The sequence below is a fragment of the Nuphar pumila genome, chromosome 4, assembly GCF_984573655.1.
Source record: "Nuphar pumila chromosome 4, dmNupPumi1.hap1.1, whole genome shotgun sequence".
NCBI classification, from domain to species: domain Eukaryota; kingdom Viridiplantae; phylum Streptophyta; class Magnoliopsida; order Nymphaeales; family Nymphaeaceae; genus Nuphar; species Nuphar pumila.
Window position 1 is genome coordinate 3,091,098 of NC_143252.1, and position 20,413 is coordinate 3,111,510.

At 38.8% G+C, this 20,413-nt stretch overlaps 2 protein-coding genes across 2 annotated transcripts; both read right to left on the minus strand.

The window, feature by feature from the left end:
• Positions 1 to 10,440: 10,440 nt before the first annotated feature.
• Positions 10,441 to 12,930, minus strand: LOC149839070 (pectinesterase-like). Its single transcript, XM_090003993.1, has 2 exons — positions 11,918 to 12,930; positions 10,441 to 11,151 (listed from the first exon to the last, which is right to left on the minus strand). Exons 1-2 carry the CDS (start codon positions 12,906 to 12,908, stop codon positions 10,463 to 10,465), a joined length of 1,680 nt encoding a protein of 559 aa, XP_089860119.1. The 5' UTR covers positions 12,909 to 12,930; the 3' UTR covers positions 10,441 to 10,462.
• Positions 12,931 to 15,067: 2,137 nt separating this feature from the next.
• On the minus strand, positions 15,068 to 20,160 carry LOC149839071 (pectinesterase-like). The gene is made up of 2 exons (XM_090003994.1): positions 19,087 to 20,160; positions 15,068 to 16,133 (listed from the first exon to the last, which is right to left on the minus strand). The coding sequence occupies exons 1-2, from the start codon at positions 20,093 to 20,095 to the stop codon at positions 15,445 to 15,447; spliced, it is 1,698 nt and encodes a 565-aa protein (XP_089860120.1). The 5' UTR covers positions 20,096 to 20,160; the 3' UTR covers positions 15,068 to 15,444.
• Positions 20,161 to 20,413: the final 253 nt, after the last annotated feature.

Genomic DNA, 20,413 nt, shown 5'->3' on the forward strand with positions numbered 1-20,413 from the left:
CTAAAGTTGTAAAAAAACTTTTATATTGATTCAATCATGCATATATGTGTTCTAAGGTTGTCAAAAAACTTTTATATTGATTCAATCATGCATATATGTGTTATAAGATAGTAAAAAAACTTTCATATATGCTAATATCATGCTCATATGTGTTATAAGGCAGTCAAAAAACTTTCATAGTGATTCAATCATGCTCATATGTGTTTTAAGGCAGTCAAAAAACTTTATATGTGATTCAATCATGTGTATCATGTTCTAAGGCAGTCAAATTTTTTTATAGTGATTCAATCATGCATATATGTGTTATAAGGCACTAAGAAAAATTTATAGTGATGAAATCTTGCATATATGTGTTGTAAGGTTGTGTAAACACCCCAAATTTTCCTCATCCATTCTTAGACACACCCCTCGTGTGTATGTAAACCCTGGTAGGTCAGTATAGGAGTCCAACTTGAGTTTGTCTTAAAAAATTACCATTTTACCTACTTTTATTAGGAAAATTACCATTTTACCCCTAGGTCATCCTAGACCTCTGGCTATTCAAAGTCGACCAAGCTCATTCTTAAGCTTAGAACAATTAGAATGTTAATCATTTCAAGCTCACCTGAGCTCACGATGAGCAGACCATGTTCATTTCTGACCATTCCTGCCAAAATGAGAGCATTTATCCAGAAATGAGCTCATTTCTCACTCAAATCCAAGCCAATTGTCTTCGAGTCAGTCATTCCCAGTCAATCCTATTCCTCTGAGTCTAGATTGAGCTCACCAGAAGTTCAAGTACTCCAGTTTCAGTTCAAATCCACTTTCAAGTGTCTAGGAGCCCATTTTAGCCAATTTCAACTCATTTAGCTGAAATTGAGCTAAGTCCAGTCAGTTGAGCTAGTGTTTAAGATTTAGTTTTAGTTCGTCTCAGTATTAATAATCTTTGTTCCAGCTCAAACCCAGTTCTGGTCTGTAATTCACTTCACTCTAGTGACTATTTCTCTAAAAATGGCAGCTTTTCTTGACAATTCAGTCTGAGAGTTCGGTCGAGTCAGTGTCTTGTCAGTCCACTTGAGTTCTGAAACCCTAAAACCCAACTCAATCTAGTTCATTTCAGTTTAATCCAGCTTAAACCCTAATTTTTAATGTCACTCTGGCTCGGCAGAAACAAAAATCATTTCTTGAACCATTTTGCCCATTTCTGTCAAAATTATCATTTTTTGAACTGGTACAACTGTCAATCAGGGTCTAATATCCAAATTTCTTCATCCAGGGTTAGCATTTTGCATGGTATTTCATATCATTTCTCATCATTTCATAACATTTCATCACATTTCATTTCATTTTTGAGATCCAGAACTCCAGTTTTGAAAATTCCAATCCAGATTTGAGTTTTAAAGTTTTCAAAAATTAATTTCAAACCCTAGGTTTTCAAAACTGACAATTTTACTCTCGGGATTCTAAATTTGAAAATATTTTTCCGAGAAAATAATCTGAATTCTTTTCAAACTTGATTTTTTAAATTATAAACTGAATTTGCTCTATAACGGGGTATAGAACTTCAAATTCTGAGCTTATTTCAAAAACTGCCAAAAATAGTTCATTTCATCTAATTTTTTTTTGAGAAACCATTTCACTCTTTTGGTTTCCAAAATAATAAGTGGGACCCACTCTAAGTGGTGTCACACTGGAGCTTTCGGGCTTTCATTTATTTCCCCTTTTAGAAATCGTGTGGGCCCACTCCAATGTGGCGCCCACTCTAAACCCCCTTTTGAAAAACCATGTGGGCCCACTCCAAGGTGGCGCCACATGTAAAAAAAAAAAATCAGATTTTCTTCCCCCCTCTTTCTCTCCTTTCTTCCTTTTTCTCTCTCTTTTTCCTTTTCCCTTTTCCTTCTTTCCTTTTCCCTTGGCTTCCTTTCCCTCCTTGCTAAATGCCTAAAAGGCATCATACAGATGGCCATTGATTAAAAACACCCATTTCAGCCCTAACTATCTTTTTTTATTAAAAAACCTAAGTTTGCCATTTAATGAAAAACTAACAACACCTCGCGACTGGCTATCTTCCATTATCCTTTATGCCTCTCCCATTAGCTCTCCCATTCTGCCCTAAGACTTCTCCCTCTCTCTCATTCACTCCCTCTCACATAGCTTCAGCAGCACCATCACTAACCTCTACTTACAGCAGCTTCCACCCTTCCTAGCTTCCTTCGATCTTGTAGCAGCAACCTCCATCTTTAAGACACCAGCTGACCACCTCCATTGCTCCTTCAGCTACATCAAGCCACTTGCACCAACCTTCCTTCAGTTGACGCCCAACACCACTGAAGCAACATCCCCTTGCAGCCATGGCATCTCTAGCAGCAGCCATAGCACCTCTTCCAATCAGTATCTCCAGCCACCATGTCAACTCCTTTGTAGCAGCAAGGTGCAGACCACCTACAGCCTTGAAGCAAACCTTCCATCTTAAAAGGCGCCCCTCCTTGCTTTCTTCCTTCAACCCTACCAAGGCAACATTAAGGTGCTGCCTCTCCAACTAAGGTCCCAACACAACACCACCTCGCCTTCCATCAATCATAACCCACACAAAGGAGACACCCACCCTACCATACCAAGCTTCTTCCATCTGCTCCACTGAAGCAATAGCCTCAGCTGTGGCAAGTGCAATCCCAAGGTAAGAGTCTTTGGTCTCACATGCATTCATTGTTTATTTTCATAATAGCCCTTTTGCTGCATAATGACATGAAGTTTCTTGTTTTTGTGTAATGGTTATGAATATCACATAAAACCAGTCCAAAGTTGAATTCGTTTTACAAATTCAAAAGGTATGAAGTAGTGGGCATTTAGTGATGGAGCCACACGAATGAGATGATTCGTCCATGCAATAAATCTGAAGCATGAACCCCCTCATATATGTAGGGAAAAAGATTCAAGAGAAAAAGGAAAAAAAAAGTTTCAGAGATGAGGCCAATAAAATAGCAATGATAAGGAGAGGAGATGGGTTATGTCAAAAATACAACTCCAAATTCCATGTCTTTCTGTATATTGGTTGTCACCCCTTCTAAGCATCAAAAGTCAAATTTCTTGACTCCTTTAATGAATCCTAAATATCAAAATTCAAACACCAGAAAAACCTTAAAATTTATGGTTCAATCACTTTTGATGTGGAAATGAACGTGGGATATCTCAAGCTGTAGGCATATTTGCAGTATAAATCATAACATGAGAAACATCATGCAAGCAATCAAGCCTCTAAAACACAGATCTATTGAAATTTCAGTAGTTTGAAATTTTAGTATAAATCATAACATGAGAAACATCATGCAAGCAATCAAGCCTCTAAAACCCAATAATCAATACATGAATAACCATTAACCAAAGAGAAAAAAGAAAAATAGATTAAAAAAAACTTATGCATACACAATTATACCTTTATAAACAGGAAAGTGTGCAAAGAGAACCCGGAGGAACACAAGTATACCTTTACAAACAAGAAAGTTTGCAAAGAGAACCTGGCGAGCGAGGAAGGGTTGTCCCCGTCGTCGTCGCCGGAGATAATGCGGACGATGACGAAGTCGACCTGGAGAGGAGGGAGGTGAAGCGCCCTAAGCGCAACGAGAGAGAGACATAGGGAGGGAGAATTTAGCGCCCTAATTTGGTAGCTTTAATAAAAAATTAGCCACAAAATTAGCAAGAGAAATATTCCATCGTAAATCCGTCGCTAATTACTGACATATTTGCGACAAAATATTTTCCTCGCTAATTTTGTCGCTAAGTTGCTATAGTTTTTGCAACAAAAATTTTTTGTCACCAATCTGTCGGTAATTAGCGACGAACTTTGTTTCGTCACTAATTTCAGAAATATTTCCAATATTGGCGACGAATAATGTTCTCTCGCTAATTTGTGACGGAAAAAATTTGTCACAAATGTCTGTCGCTAATCAGGGTTTTTCTTGTAGTGAAAACACAAGTACACATACATAAAAATATCAGCAACAACAACCAAACACCGAACCACAAGGATATTAAATGCTCATATCTACATAAAAAAAGAAAAAATCCTGAATGAAATAAAACAATATGCATATATATTGCTTGTATAGAACTCACCTTTCAATCTAACCAAGAAAATCGATGAGAATATCACAACCTTGTCAAAATGAAGCAAAAAGATTTCACGGTAATCATAACAAGGAGAGAGGGGGTTAAGGGTTCCACAGGAAAAAGGGTTAGAGTTCTATATAGAAACAATAAAAAAAACAAAAAAAAAGAACAAAAATGACTGTATATATGATTTAACAAGCATACGAATGTACAAAAATTTGAATGCTAAAAATTTGTTCATGTCAACACATATTTGTGGATCTCATTGAAGAGAATTTCGTCAAAGGAGATTCATGCGCACCCTTTACAAAGGTCGCACCATATTTGCAAACTTCATATAAGAGTGATGCTCTGCCACACATTTGTTGACCTCTTTGAGGATCATTTACTTAAAAGAGATTCACATAGTAGCTCACAAATGCTGTACTATATATGTAAAGTTAGTACCTTATTTGCAGAGAACGACCAAAGTGCGAAGGTCAAGGACATTCACAAACACTAATATGTGAACGTTGCCACACATTTGAGGACCTCCTTAATGATCAGTTGCTTAAAAAAAATTCACACGATAGCTCACAAATATCATATATATATATATATGCAAATTTCATACGGTATTTGGAGATTTCAGTTATAGGAGGTTCACAAATTTAGTTATGCAAACTTCGTGAGGTTCACAAAATCATCATGCAAATGAACTTTTTAGTGAGAGGTTGCAAGATCAGGACAGCATACCTATGTATCGTGTGAACGTCAGAAAGAAAAGGGTAAAAAAGTTCTAAAAAAGTTGGGCATTTGCAAATTTGAACATGGGGCAGATCTAAGAAATTAAGAGAAATTTCGGAAAACATGTCATTTTTTCCATACGGTAGATCATTTTTTCGAAACAAAATTCTTCCTACATGTGAAAAATTGAAAATGATTACATTTTAAGTAAATTCGAACATAAACATCTAATTTTTAAATCCATACATAATCCGATTAACTGGACCTTTGATATATCTTTTTTTGTCTTTTTCTTATTTGGGGGTAAGCAAACTAAGATTAGGTAGACCCCTGCAAGTTCAGACACAATTGGACTTGGATCTGGATCTAACAGAATCAGCACCCCTCTTTCTATTCATGTGTTACCCTAAACAAGGGGTTCCCCACGATTTAGACCATTCAATCATGTGATTTGTGTGGGATTTACGCACCAACTGAGCTTAGGTTTCTTGGGGATGCCAAATGCAGCACATAGTTATGTACATTTGGCTTGATCTTGTCTTCCCTATATTTAGGTTACTCAATTTATGTATTTGCCTTTTTGGGGCCACATTTCCATAACAAATGTTGATCAATATATTTTCATTTGACCATCAATCAAGATCACATTAGGGATGCAAAGGGATCAGATCCGAACAACTAAAATACATGAAAGAGTCAGATCCGAATCAGGTCAGAACAGCCAAAAATAACAAAACCCAAATACTGGATCCGACATATTTTCATCCCATCTTCCAATAATGACTAAACTGGAAAATGGATGTCTGGATCTAAATATTGGGATTTGTAAACCACTATCCAACCCAGTGTCACAAATGAACCTCATGATTTCTAAAATCTGATCGGTATCGGCCCTGTGTCATTTGGCCAACGATTTTGGTAAATACGCCGATACCGATAAGTGAATCATTCTAAATCAGCCAAAAAATAATTAAAAATATTACATGTCAATCAGAATGCAACATGTGTTAAAGCTATTAAAATAGTATTAACAAAATAATTTTAAGTAATTTTTTATATTTATTAATTTTAAGTAATTTTAACAAAATATTTATTAATTCAAACCCGACTGGTGTGCACCCCTACGCGAGCTCAAGAGTTCTGCTTTTTAAGCAAGCCGAGCTTGACCACACCTTAGCTTGGGTCGAGCTCGGGTCATGTGTGACCCTAGTTGTTAGATTTGGATCCTTATTCTACAACAACAACAACAACAACAACAACAACAACAACAACAACAACTATGCCTTCATCCCAAAACAATTGGGGTCGGCGATATGAACCAACAAAGAAAATCATTATGGGTCTTCCACATGAATCCTTCTCATCCATTCATTTCTATCCAATGCCATGTCCTCGGTGAGGTTCAAAGCATTCATATCCTTTCTTATCACCTCCATCCATGTCTTCCTAGGCCTACCCCGACCTCTTTTAACTAATATATTTTCCCATTTCTCCATCCTTCTAACTGGAGCATCATTAGGCCTTCGTCGAATATGTCCAAACCACCGTAAACGATTCTCTCTCATCTTGTTTACAATGGGTGCAACGTCTACCTTCTTACGTATCTCTTCGTTCCGAATCTTATCTTTTATTGTATTTCCACACATCCATCTCAGCATACACATCTCAGCTACACTCATTTTTTGAATATGATGTCTCTTGGCAGCCCAACATTCCGTACTATATAGTAAAGCGGGCCTAATAGTCCTCCTATAAAACGCGAGCTCAAGAGTTCTGCTTTTTAAGCAAGCCGAGCTTGACCACACCTTAGCTTGGGTCGAGCTCGGGTCATGTGTGACCCTAGTTGTTCGATTTGGATCCTTATTCAAGAGATCCAAAAAAAAAAAACTGCCAAAATGTGTACAACCATAATTCAGGACATAAACGGTTCAGATTAGAGTCCAATGTGGTAAATTCCGGATTTGACTAATTAGGTGTTGGCTAAACAGGTTACTTCAAATTTATATACAGATTAATTTGGATTTTAGAAATTAAGCTCATACCAAATCAGTTTTTTACATGCAATTGAATCTGAATATCCATCAAACCCAGACAGTCAATGGATTCCATAGCAAAAAATCAAAACCATATTGGCATCCGATTATAACCAGATATAGTTTTAGCTTGCCAAATCCAACTAAATGAAGTCGGATTCGGATAAAATTTGATCCATTGACATCTCTAATTAACAACCATATTCCCTTGATCCAAACCTGATGAAAATGATTTTTAAATGCAGTTTGGATAGGAAATTATTGAAGCATGGTTGTTCGAAAGCTTCCTGTAGATAGACTGCGCGTTAAACAGGCTGGCCTGCTTTCCTGGCCCCATCTTTTTGCAATGGCAGTCGTCGCCCACTCCCTTCCTTATCTGTTTATATTTTATTTTATTTTTCCTATCCATTTGTCTTCTCTTCTCTTCTCTTTTTTTTTTTCTTAAAGAAAGCTAAAATATATTAAAAGTTGACGCCGTAGCATGGTGAAAAATTCCTCTGCTTCTTCAGAAATTTGGAAAATCACGTAGAGAAACTTTGTGTGTTATGTCATGATAGTTTTCTTTAAAGTTAGGAGATGAGGGTATGTAGTCGTGTCCCTTTGTATACTATTTTTAATAGAAAATTGCACAAAAATGGTGTGTCTCGTGTCCTTTTTATCCGTGTCCTTGTGACATGTTTCTGCTTTTCTGAACTTCTATGAAGGCACGCTGCAACGGGTCAAGCATGAAGGGACATTGTTGGAAGAAAAAGTGATTATACACATTCTTAACTTAATTTTAAAGGGTAACTGGGATTTCACTTTCATCTCTCTCTCTCTCTCTCTCTCTCTATATATATATATATATATAGAGAGAGAGAGAGAGAGAGAGAGAGAGAGAGAGAAATGTGTGGCTTTCATACCATGTATGTCATACCTTTTTTAAAAATCATACTTTGCATGTGTTTTTCTCAACATAAACCCATAGTTGTGATCTTTATACTTTATTTAATAGAAATCATATATTAGTCAAAGTATTTTTATTTTTATATGTATTTTTAGCTCAATAAAAAATTAACTATTCATATTACATAAAAAAAACTTGATTAATTAGAAATCAAGAATTATTGTTAAATTGATTTAATCCAACGCATGGTTTTTATTGAATAAGTAATGATAAACACATGATAGAGAAGGTGGAAGATGCTAACCACTTTCTAGCTATCTGCCATTCCAACCAGGCTTACAGATGATTTTTTTCATATTTTCTTTAAATCTGACTATAGAGATGCATTCTACATGCTTGATTTTATAAGAATCGACTTTTAGATCATCTTATTTCGTATAAGAAATTGATGGTCTAACTTTTTTTAAATATTTAAAGCTCAAAAAACTATATTTTCATAAAAAAAATATGATCCAACTATCATTTCCAAGTAACTGGAACGTGCCGAACACATCTGTACTGTTCCAATTAGCACAACAGTTAACTAGAAAAGTAGTTAGCAGCTTCCACCTCTCTCTCTCTCTCTATATATATATATATATATTCCTTAGGCCCCCTTTTTCGTTAGGTCTTGTTAGGCCCTTTAAAAAAACAAAATTTTAAGTATTTTTTCTCATGTCTGACACTGTAGATGTGATCTATAGGTTTTGTTTAGTGAAAATCGGCTTTTGGATTGGTGGAATCTGATCTGTATACAGATTTTTCTGGTGATCCAAAATCAATGGCTATGAAGGTACCAGTTTTCTCGGTTCAGAAAAATATGTTTTTTTCATTGAAAAAACATGATCAAAGAGTCGATTCCCGCTAAATCTAGCATGCTAAACACATCTCACGGTTCAGATCTATCATAAAACACCTAAAACCTATAAGGCAGAATGAGAAATGGGGCCTAATATGTTCAATTCTCTCTCTCTCTCTCTCTCACACACACACACACACATATATGTGTGTGTGTGTGTGTTAGACGGTCAATGAGTTGGATCAGACCCAAGCCCAAGGATCTGAAACCGTGTGTTCAGAATCATGAATGAAACCACATCCATAAGTATTCCGATTCAGATTTGGGTTAGAGTTTTACATCCTAATCTGAATGCAACTAACAGCGGAATTTGGATACATTCACAAGCTTCAGTAATAGCTTTTTCCCTTTCATATACAAATCTGACCGGTTCACATCTGAACTGAATCCAACCCGTTTACATCTGCCTTCTCTTTCAAACTGGACCTTATCCGACCCAAGGAGCTTAGGTGTGTATGTAAGGCTAGAATAGCCTAACAAACCTACCAGGTCCAACCAACCTCAACTCCTGAGCTAGTCTAAAATTTAAGCTGCTGGTCAGAATAGGTCTTAATTTTTTTTAATGATGAGAACCCTCGCCGAGAACTGGGTCACTTAATATGGGCCCACCTCCCTGCAAGGTAAACCCCAGGTGGGGCATTCCTTTACTAAAAACGCCCAACTTTTAGCTTAGGTTAAGCTCCTATCAATTTGGTCTGCTGGGTCATATGGGGTTTTACTCAACGTTCTGGGCTGAGGCAGGTCTCCCGTGGTCCCTTGTAACGTGTTAGAATTTACAACCTTAGAAATATAAAAAAGAAGAGGAAAAAAAGAAACTAGTTAAATACTGTACTGCACCGTCTATCGGCTAATTGAATAAGCAATATCAGCTCGTTGCACACCTCATAATTGTACTGTCGATTGGATAATTGAATAATCAATATCTTAGGTTTAGTGGCTAATTAACTATCCCAATTCTCTTGGTTATTAACGAATGTCAAAACTGTTGTGTTTTCGGAGATGCGATCTGAATTTCCAAATTAATAAAAGCAAAATCTTCAATTTCGACAGGAGACTGTTTACTGCCAATTTTTTAAACTTGATATGCCTATATATGGTTAATATTAGGTGTCTTTGAAGGCACCAAATTATTGAGCTAAAAATCAGACCACATAGATATATTCATGAAGGTTTGTTTGCCAAGGATCAAGCCTTAAATCTTGTTATTTAGATCCAAAAATATGATTTTTTAAGTCATGAAATTTTAATGCAATGTAGACCATTAATTTTTTAAGCCTTTAAAAGGTCTACTTATGTATCACAATCATATGATTCAGAACTCATTTTTCACCAAACAAACATTGTAGATCACCTTCATAAGATTTAATTTACAAAAAAAAACAAAAATATATGATTTTCAGTTCATTACTTCTAATTTTGGTGCCTTCAAAGGCACTAAATATTAACATATATATATATATATACCCTTTCCCAACAGCACACTTTTTGAATCAAAGCCAATAACCAATTCATTGGGTGCTTAGGCTTGACATGCACTCAATTAGGAATAAGCACCAAATATTTGAATAAAAGCAGACGCAGTGTGAATTAAGGAAATATCATAGAAGGGCAGGTCAACAATAAAACAATACATGTTGGATCAACAAATCCATATATTCATACAAGAATTAAACTAAAAAATAATTGGAGAAAAAAATATTTTAGACAGGAAATTTGTGTGTGGCATGCCAAGTAGTCTGCTGTCTTCTTCTGTTTGGAAACTGCACAACTTTGTTGACATTTTTTCAGTGACCTAGAAGACTGAGCTCATGTTTTCCCCTGAAGCTCTTCCACTCAATCCAGCCCAACCGAGAAGGTCACGGATGTGGTAGGCAACCAAACATCACCTTGCACAAAGTTGGCCACGGTGAAGTTGCTGGTGTCATTCAAGGTCATCAGATGGTAACCAGGCCACTGAACCCTGTTGCTAGTGTCTGCACCCGGACCAGTATTTTCATACTCCCCATAGTATAAGGTACTCAAGGCAAAGTCACCAGACCAAAGTGACCAACCAGCAGGATTGATCAAACTATCAATGAAGGAACGCATGTATACTGTCCTTGAGTACTGCTTCCATGGTCTGCCAAGATATGACTGAATCTGACCATTGGCTGCCAGGTCTGGGGTGGCCAGTATGGAGCAGTTTATTATGGAGGTGCCCGTGTTCTGATTAGGGTCAGACCTGCCTTGGGCTGTGAACATGTTGGTTTGGCCCTGCTGCGGCAGCCTGGCATAGAGATTGCAGTCTTGGAAGATCACTGCTGCATTGCCAAAGATGAAGTCCACCGTGCCGTAGACGTCGCATTCTCTGTAGAACTGGCGCATGGAGTGCGTATAAAGCGTGTCTTGGTACCCTTCGAAGCTGCATTGGTAGAATGTGGAGAGATCAGCCCCACTCCTTACTGCAACTGCTTGGCCTTTCGCCGGCCCGGCTGTGTTCTGAACGGTTATGCCGATTGCGACGAAGCCTTGTCCGACAACACCTGCACCATGAGGAAGTTTTCATATTAGTAGCAGAAGTGCCATGAAGCTTCTGTAAAAAAAAAAACATAAAAAGATGCCATGGAACCTATGGAAATTCACTCCAATTATGTATTACTGCACTTCTTCTCAATTTAATATGGACCAAAGTCAGGAAACTCCGCATCAGAATTTTCTGGGCAAGGGAAAATCGTGATAAATTAAAAATTTTCATGTTCAAAAGGATCGAGGAAATACCACAGATGTAAAACGTTAAAAAGTATTAAAAATATTTCAAAAATTTTAAAAATTATCTTTTATTCAATTAATATCGCGATGTTTTCAAAATAGCTGATATTTTTTTATAAAAAAAATCCAAATATTTTCAAGATGATATTGGCTTCTGAAAATATCTCGACGAAATCCGATATTTTTAGTTGGAACTATTAAAAGAAAAAGACAAAAAAAGGGCTTGCAACAATCAAAAAATCCAATTCTTTATGATCTGTCGATTGGAACTACGCTAAAGGTTGCGTTTGGATTCTTCCAAGGCCAAAAGTATCTTTTTTTCGATAATAGGGACCAAAAATATCTTGTCAAAAAGACGGGGAAACACTGGTTTTCCCGGGGCATTCAAAAGACAGAATGCGAGCATATGGTGGTTGACAGTCAATCACATGGAGGCTTTTCGTGGCCCCACAAAAAATACTGCAATATGATTGGCTGCACTAGGTCGCAACTGGGTGCAATCAGGGAAGCAGATAACGTTATGTCTGTCGGTAAACTTACCAAGAGTGGCAGAATTGAAGGTGGTCCAGCCATCCCCCACGCTGCGGTTCGCTGTGATGATCGTCTGGTTGATCCCATCTCCCACCATCATCACGTTCTTCTTCCTTTTGTCAATGGTCACGTACTCCTGGTAGACGCCGGCCGCTACGTAGATCACAAAGTAGCCATTGCTGGCATCGGAGTTGTTCGGAGCGGCGGCAATGGCATCACCGATCGTGGTGAAGTTGCCGGTGCCGTCCTGGGCGACGAACACCACATCGCTCACAAGAACGCCGTCGCCCTCTAGAGCCATCCTCCGATTCATCTTGAAGATGTCTCGGTTCACCCAGTAAGGGAAGCCGTCTCGGCCGATCCCGAGCTCGTCGGAAAGTTGCCGGCCGGGCTTCTTGGTGGTGACATTCTTGGTTTTGTTCATCTTGGGGACCCAGGAGTGGGTGAACATGGCGAGGGAGATGCTGTAGAGATTGGTGCCATTGACCAGTGGGGCGTAGAGGGAGTTCTTCTGCCTCAAGAAGGAGGCCTGGGTGAGACCATCCAAACAAGTCTGCTGGTTGGTGACGATGGCGCTTAGGAGGGTCTTTACCGTGTCTCCCTGCGCGTTCGGGAGGTTGGTGGTGTCGTTGGAGTTGAGGGTGGTGAGTGAGGAGAGCAAGAAATCGGTGGTGAGTTGGGAGAGGAGGAGGCAGTCTTTGAGGGCGCCTGCTGCCTGGGGAGAGAGGGTGGCATTGTCCCTCATGGTTTGATCTATGAGAGAGGAAAACCTCGCCGATTGGTCCAGAGACTTCTTCACGAGGTATCGGCCGTAGCCATAGAGGTTGGAGCGTGCCTTGGGAGGTATGAGGGACTTGCAGAAGGAAGGGTTCGTGGTGACATTGCAGGCCTTGTCTGGGGTGACTAGGGTAGTGACGTTCTGTGAGAGGGAGAAGGGGAGGAGGGTGAAGAAGAGGGCGATGATAGTGAAGGCAGGCAGCATAATGGTTGAGAGAGACATTGTGTGGCTCTCTCTCCTCTCTCTCTCTCTCTCTGATTGTATGTGTTTGTGTGAGTGAGAGGGAGGGAGGGGAGCAGTTTATATACAGGTGATGGAGGAGGCGAGAACTGATTGTTTTTACTTCTTGATTCATGAACAGTAGGTTTTTTATATGCCTTTGACTCAACCCTCAAAAGCGCGTAGCTCTCTCTCTCTCTCATCAACAATCGGCCAAATCGCCGCTCTTCAGGGGATGGAAGTCAATAAAGGTGATTAAAGTGTATTCAGGTAAAGTCGTATTTGGACCGTGAAGTTCTTAGATAGTTAAATGGCATTATAACAGACAACTTCGTTCTAGAATTTTTATACTGCAAACTAGTTCACACTAGGAGGTCCAATGAAACAGCCCAGATGGTTAGGTCTCACCATCGATCCTAACCAAGGGGATGCTTCTTTTTATTATTATTGAACCAATTGGATGGTTAGGTCGCATAGTCATAACCAAGGGGTCTCAGATTCAAATCGCACGAGAGTTATACAACAGCTTGCCTTAAAAAGGACAAAATACATTAGAAGAGAGAAACATAAGCACAAATCTAACATGTGAGCAAACGTGATGCAACAAAAAACTCGCAAATGGCTAACACTTGGTTATTTATAACTATTTCATGCTTCTTGTGGAGTTATAAAACAGTCTTTTTTAGTGAGACATATATTCAAAAGATATATCACACATGCAATCACTTTGGCGCAAAATTCATTGGGCATATTTTTGCACTTTAATATGCTTCTTGTCATGCCAAGAATTATTCTCATTTTCCTTTCTGCTACCTCATTTTAATAAAGTCATGCTTACCATTCTTCAACCGAATTAAAATGTTAATTTTTTTCTTTAACCAAAAGTCAAGAAGCATCACCAACAATTACTTTGTCATTAGTTGATTCATCAAGTTTCACAAACATCTTCTTCTTTTTGCACATGTGATTGCTAGCCTCACTATCAAGATACCAAGAATTGCATTAAGCAAAGTCTCATTCTTTGCATGCCAACAAGTGACTTAAAGTTACTTGATCAAGCTTATTTTTTATAAGATTTGCCTATTCTTAATTTTCATTAGAGTCTTTAAATTTACATTCGGTACTTATATAACAATACTTATTACAATTGAAGCATTGGACATTAGAACGATCAAACCTTTGTTAGTAGGCCCATTTTACCACCACAACCTTTATTTTCTTGTGCTTGTCATCTTCTAATTTCATTATTGGTATTGCCAAAGTCACATTCACCTTTAATATTTGATTGACCATAACTTCTTTGGCATCTTCCTCCCATTGTTTCTTTTAAGTATATTTTGCTTTGTAAAACTTGTTCTAATAAAAAACTAGTCTTTCAAGCGAATATTTGTTCATGAGCTTGAAGAGCATTAGTGTATTGTCATAGTTTCTAGATCTTTGGGTTATTTTATAACCACAACAATGAAATCAAATTTTGTATCAAAAGATCTTAGAATATTTTTCATGATTCAGACATTACTCAAATTTTCATCATTTGTTTACAATTGATTATATACTTTGATAACTCTTGAAAAAAGTTTGATATGAACCCACAATTTTTCATTCAAAGTTCTTTAAACTCGGCTTTCAAAGTTTGAAGTTGAATCTTTTTCACCTTTCTGGCTCTGCTGTAGTAATTTTGAAGAATCTCTCATGCTTACTTTAAATTGGTTGTTAGTGCAATAATCTTGAAAGTAAATTCATCTACACCTTACCCATAAAATCTCTACATACCACACATTAACAAAACTACCAACAACTCCCAATTACTGACAAATTCAACACTTGACTTTGCAACAAGATGAAGAAGACCTCATATTGAATCCAATTTTTACATGCAATTGGAGATATATGTCAAATCTAGACATCATTTAGATTCAGAAGTAAAATTCAAAAGTAAATCCAAATCCAATTATTAATCGGATTTGACTTGGCTTACTCAATCTAACTAATTCAATTATATTGGGATTTACTCAGTTATCGAATAAAATCCAATCCATTGACATCCCTCATTGTCTAGGCTTTAGGCTTAATTTTTTTTGTGTATGTGTGTGCTGTTGAAGATTAGTGTTTTTTTATGCCGGCACAAGGAGAGGTTTTCAGGACATTGCCACTTATTGGTGGCCCACAAGCAGAATAAGATACTAGCATTAATACAAAGGGTAAAGCAAAACCAAACTAACAATCAATCAATTACACAATAAGGGCTATCAATTTATTTAGGACGGACCAACTTTTGTAGGTGTTATTTATTGAAAATCAAGGACCTACTTTTGTAAAGTACAAGAGAGGTAATAAGTTTTATTAATTAAGACCCAGTGGTATACTAGAACACTCTAAGCTCTCAAAGTATTATAGTATGCAACAATTGAATTCAAACATTTGGTACATATTATAGAATTTATTTCCTAACGTCTTCCCGCTTGTTGAAGAAAGAAGAAATGAAGGAGCTTATGTCATTATGATCTCAACCCCAATTCTCCTAACAAATCTGCTCCACTCAAGCGAGCCCACCTGAAAAAGGTACTGTTGTGGCAGGCAACCAAACATCACCCTGCACAAAATTAGACACAGTAAAGTTGGCAGCATCACTTGAAGTCATGATATGGTATCCGGGCCAATTAACTCTGCTGCTAGTGTTCGAACCCGGGCCGCTGTTGTTGTACTCTCCATAGTACAGTGTGCTCAAAGCAAAAGTACCAGACCAGGGAGACCAACCAGCAGGATCAATCAGACTATCAATGAAAGAATCCATGTACACTGTTCTTGAATAATTCTTCCATGGTCTTCCAAGATATGACTTAATTTGGCCATTGGCAGCCAGTTCTGGGGTGGCCAAAATGGAGCAGTTCATTATGGAGGTGCCTGTGTTCTGATTAGGATCAGTTCTGCCCTGTGCTGTGAACATGTTGGTTTGGCCTGACATTGGTAGTCTGGCATAGAGGTTGCAGTTTTGGAAGACCACCGCCGCATTGCCGAAGATGAAGTCGACGGTGCCGTAGATAGAACATTCTCTGTAGAACTGACGGAGTGAGTGAGTGTAGAGTGTGTCTTGGTATGCCTCGAAGCTGCACCGGTAGAATGTGGAGAGATCAGCACCGTTCCGGACCGCAACTGCCTGGTTTTTGGCTGCCCCAGCTGTGTTCCGAACGGTTAAGTTCATTGCTACAAAGTTTTGTCCAACTACAGCTGCACAAAGATGATAATTAATTGGCATTAGAGTACCGAAAAGAAGTGATAGGAGATATGTGAAACAAGCAACGTTATACAATTCTATAAACTGACATTAGTACCGTACTATCTAGTCAAGCCCCACCAGATTTTAGACTTTTTTTTTTTTTACTGCTGTGTGAGCCAAGTCTTACAGATATGATCTACATGGCATGTCCCGTGAGAAACATGCACTGGGTTGTGAAATTGCAACTTTGGTTTTCAAGAGCTTAAAAAAACAATGGAACCATACAATTAACGAAATTTAGTGTGCAAAATTATCCAAGTTTAATGATGAAATAACCCCATTCAAGGTGTATTTAGTACTAAAGCAAGCTGCATTCACCGCATCTATGCGGCTGTATCTTGTAAATAAAACCTGCAGCTATGACTTTTCAACTAAACAATTTGGTACCCACCACATGACCAAACAAAGCATTAATTCATGCATGTGTGTATAAGTATGCATGATTTTCTATGGGGTTTTTTTTTTTTAATATTTACACGGAGAAACCACCCCAGGACCAGAGACCTAACCCTGCTGGCTCATACTGGTGTACTTACGATCACTGTCCTGACAGCATAAAACTTCGTGGGCTTACCCCTTGCTTGCCTCCAGGGAGTCACCACGCTTTGGCTTGCTCAAAGAGTGACACCCAACCTAGACCGCTTGCCTAGTGTCCTAGGCCCTATCCCACTACCCCAAACCCTTTTGGTGCAAATTTCTGTGGGTTTTACTTTGATAACTTCAAGGGTAAACCTTTTCCTTTTATTTCTATAAAGTTTAGGTATATTGTGGGCCATTGATTTTCAGAGAACTTTAAAACTTGATTTATTGCTTACACCAACATGATTAAATCTAAATATTTGACAAAAGATTGTACCGTCTCTCTCTCTCTCTCTCTCTCGCAACTTCTAGAAATGTATCTAAAGAAAAATTTAGGATGCTAATTTCTGTTATTCAAAAGAAGAACATGAAAAATTGTACCATGTGGGAAATTGTATATTGTGAAAGGTTTTCTCTGGCTAGATTTGCAAGTCAGTGATTAGTTGTTAATTTGTGTTTTGAATTTATAACTCGAAGAAAACCGCACCCAATGCAAAGACGTGGTCGAGCAATGTAAAACTCCGAGGCTAGGACCCCAGCCCCCAGATCCTATGCTACCCATTAGCTTGCGCAGATGGGGACACCCATGAGAATCTAACCTTGACTGAGTTGTTAATTTGTTTGTTCAAGACTTTTCTGCAACGCAAAGAACAAGTAGTCTCCCACCAAATTTCGCAAAAACATTACGTTTTTCAGCTTATTTGTTTTCAGCTCCAATACGGCAAACTTCTGAAATTTTTGGTGGCATTACTCTAAATCAAAATATGAACTCGATGTGGGTGATTTCAAATCATGTTGACTTCTCAAAATCATCAATGATGACACTTAACGAATTGAGCAACTGATTTGGTTCCACTATCTCCACTTTATAAAGTCAAAGTCGACCTTGTGTTTGTCATGGTATTCCACCATCTATTTGCAATGACCATACTATAAATTTCCCATGCAATTTTGAATATCATGAGCCGCGATTTTCGGTGAGCGGCCTTGTTCTATACGTTTCTCCTCTTTCCTTGATCACACTGCTCTCTCTCTCTCTCTCTCTCTCTCTCTCTCTCTCTCTCTCTCTCATGAGAGGGATAGGGGTAGGGGTGTTAACTGGTCGGGTTTGACCCGGACCCAACCCATACCAAACCCTATAAGGCCAGGGTTTGATGATAAATATGAAAACCCCATTAGAATTCGGGTCTGATTAATACATGGATCCATGTATGGCTTGTGAAATTTTAATCGAGACCCCTATCCCAACCCAAGTTCTGATTAAGATTAGTAATTTTTCAATGTAAAAATGCTAAAAAAATATTATTTTACCGGGTATAGTATTTCTCATGATTTGTGAAATTTTAAATTTTTCAATGTAAAAGTAATAAAAAATATTATTTTAGATTAAGGTCCGATTAGACCCAGGTCCGGACTGGATACCACCATCTCAAATCTGCTTAGAGTTTGGTTCAAACAGGATCCGAACCCGACTGGTTGAGACCCCTAGATAGGGGTTGCTGGCAGTGACCCCTCCACCCTTGTAACCTTATCTCTCAAAACTGAATAGGGAAAGGGTCACCGATAGTAACCCCCTTCCCATAAGGGGTCACCAGCGGTGAGTCAGTGACTCCCTCTCCTTGTCTCTAACAAAATGAGAAAAGAAAGAGGTTGTTGGGGGTGGAATTTGGTGCTCTTCTAATTTTCTTAATTTTTATTTTTTAATTTATGGATTTTTCTGAGAAAAACAGTTTTTTTTTAAAATCCCTCGAGATATTCCCTGGCCGAAAAATTCCCGATATTTGTGACTACGGTTGTGACAAATTAAAGTTTAGTTTTTCTTAAATAATCCCCCCCCCCCCCAAATATCAGTATATATAGAAATTATAAGAATACTCAAAGTATATGTAAAACAATAAATAGAATATTAAATATTACTTGGCTTTTTAACATGACAAGAGCATGATATTCACAAAACAGACGATATTTTGAAATATCACATCTTTTTAATATTACGTCCCTTTTAAAATATCGTTGCAAAGTCGCAACATTCTTTAAAATAACACTGGTATCTGTGACTTAGGGCCCTCCCCAAGCTTTGCCTTGACTTTAATTTCACAGTTGGCTGATGCAGGAAACACGTCATCCGAGTTAGTCAATCTCTAAACCATCATATTAAGAGGTCACACCCATCCCAGCTTGGCAATTAATGTGTATGGGACTGGACCACCAGCCATCCCACCGACGAGAGCAGTTACCGATTTACCGTCATATTCTATATGACCAAAGCCAGCAAACTATAGGAGATAACCCACAATGGATATTTAAATAAGAAGAATAACTCACCAAGAGTTGCAGAGTTGAAGGTAGTAAAGCCATCTCCCACACTTCGGTTCCCGGTGATGATCGTCTGGTTGATCCCATCCCCCACCATCAAAATGTTAGTCTTCTTCTTGTCTATAGACACATACTCTTGGTAGACGCCGGCCTTTACGTAGATCACGTAGTATCCGCTGCTAACGGCGGTGTTATTTGACGCGGCTGCGACGGCGGCGCCGATGGTGCTGTAATTTCCACTACCATCTTGAGCAACAGTAACAATGGACTTCACTGTCAACCCACCGGTCTGAAGCGCCATCCTCCGGTCAAGCCGGAAGACGTCGCGGTTCACCCAGTCGGGCAAACCTTCTCGGCCTACCCTCAAATCGTCGAGCAATTTACGGCCCGGCTTGTTGGCCTTCTTGGTCCCGGACCTCCTGGTTTTAGGTGTCCATGAATGGGTGAACATGGCTAGGGACACACTGTAGAGTTGAGACCCATTGACCAGTGGGGCATAGAGTGAGTTCTTTGTCCTTAGAAAGGAAGCCACGGTGAGCCCATCATAGCAAGTCTGTTGGTTTGTGACAATGGCACTCAGTAGGGCCTGTACGTTGTCTCCCTGTGTGTCTTGGAGGGTGGTGGAATCGGTGTAGTTGAGGGTAGAGAAGGAGGTGACCAAGAAGTCGTTGGTAAGTTGGGAGAGGAAGAAGCAGTCCTTGAGCGCGCCCAGCGCGGGTGCGGTCAGGGTGGCATTGTCCCTTATGGTTTGGTCGATGAGGGATGAAAACCTCGCCGACTGGTCCAGCGACTTCTTGACTAGATACCGGCCGTAGCCGTAGAGGTTCGAGCGTGACTGAGGCGGTAAGACCGACTTACAGAAGGAAGGGTTCGTGGTGACGCTGCAAGCGGTGGATGGGGGGAGTGGGTTGGTGGTGTTGGTAGTGGTGTTGGTGTTCTGTGAGGAGGAAGAGGGGAGGAGAGTGAAGAGGAGAAGAATGGTTTTTAGGAGAAGGAAGAAGGTGGTGGAAGGAGTCATATTGGGAGCTCCTCTTGCTCTCTTCTTTGTTGGTAAGTGTGAGAGAAGAGAGGGAGGAGGTGTGCTTATATAGAGATTGGTTGTAGTTGTTTAGTTTTATCTCACAATAATTGCTTTGGTGGTAGCTGCGAGTCAACCACAAAAAACGCGTAATCACTCACTCTCTCTCTCTCTCTCTCTCTCTCTCTCTATATATATATATATATATATATATATATATATATATATATATATGGGTGATGAGAATATAAGAACTGAAATATTATAAGCAATCATGCGAACTGGGGCTTCAAAGATCTTAGTTTTTCTAATTTTGAC

Coding starts and splice junctions, on each gene's coding strand:
- LOC149839071 (XM_090003994.1), bottom strand. CDS start 20,095: ATGACTCCTTCCACCACCTTCTTCCTTCTCCTAAAAACCATTCTTCTC. Junction 16,134..19,086: donor CTTCAACTCTGCAACTCTTG/GTGAGTTATTCT, acceptor ATCTTTGTGCAG/CTGTAGTTGGACAAAACTTT.
- LOC149839070 (XM_090003993.1), bottom strand. CDS start 12,908: ATGTCTCTCTCAACCATTATGCTGCCTGCCTTCACTATCATCGCCCTC. Junction 11,152..11,917: donor CTTCAATTCTGCCACTCTTG/GTAAGTTTACCG, acceptor CTCATGGTGCAG/GTGTTGTCGGACAAGGCTTC.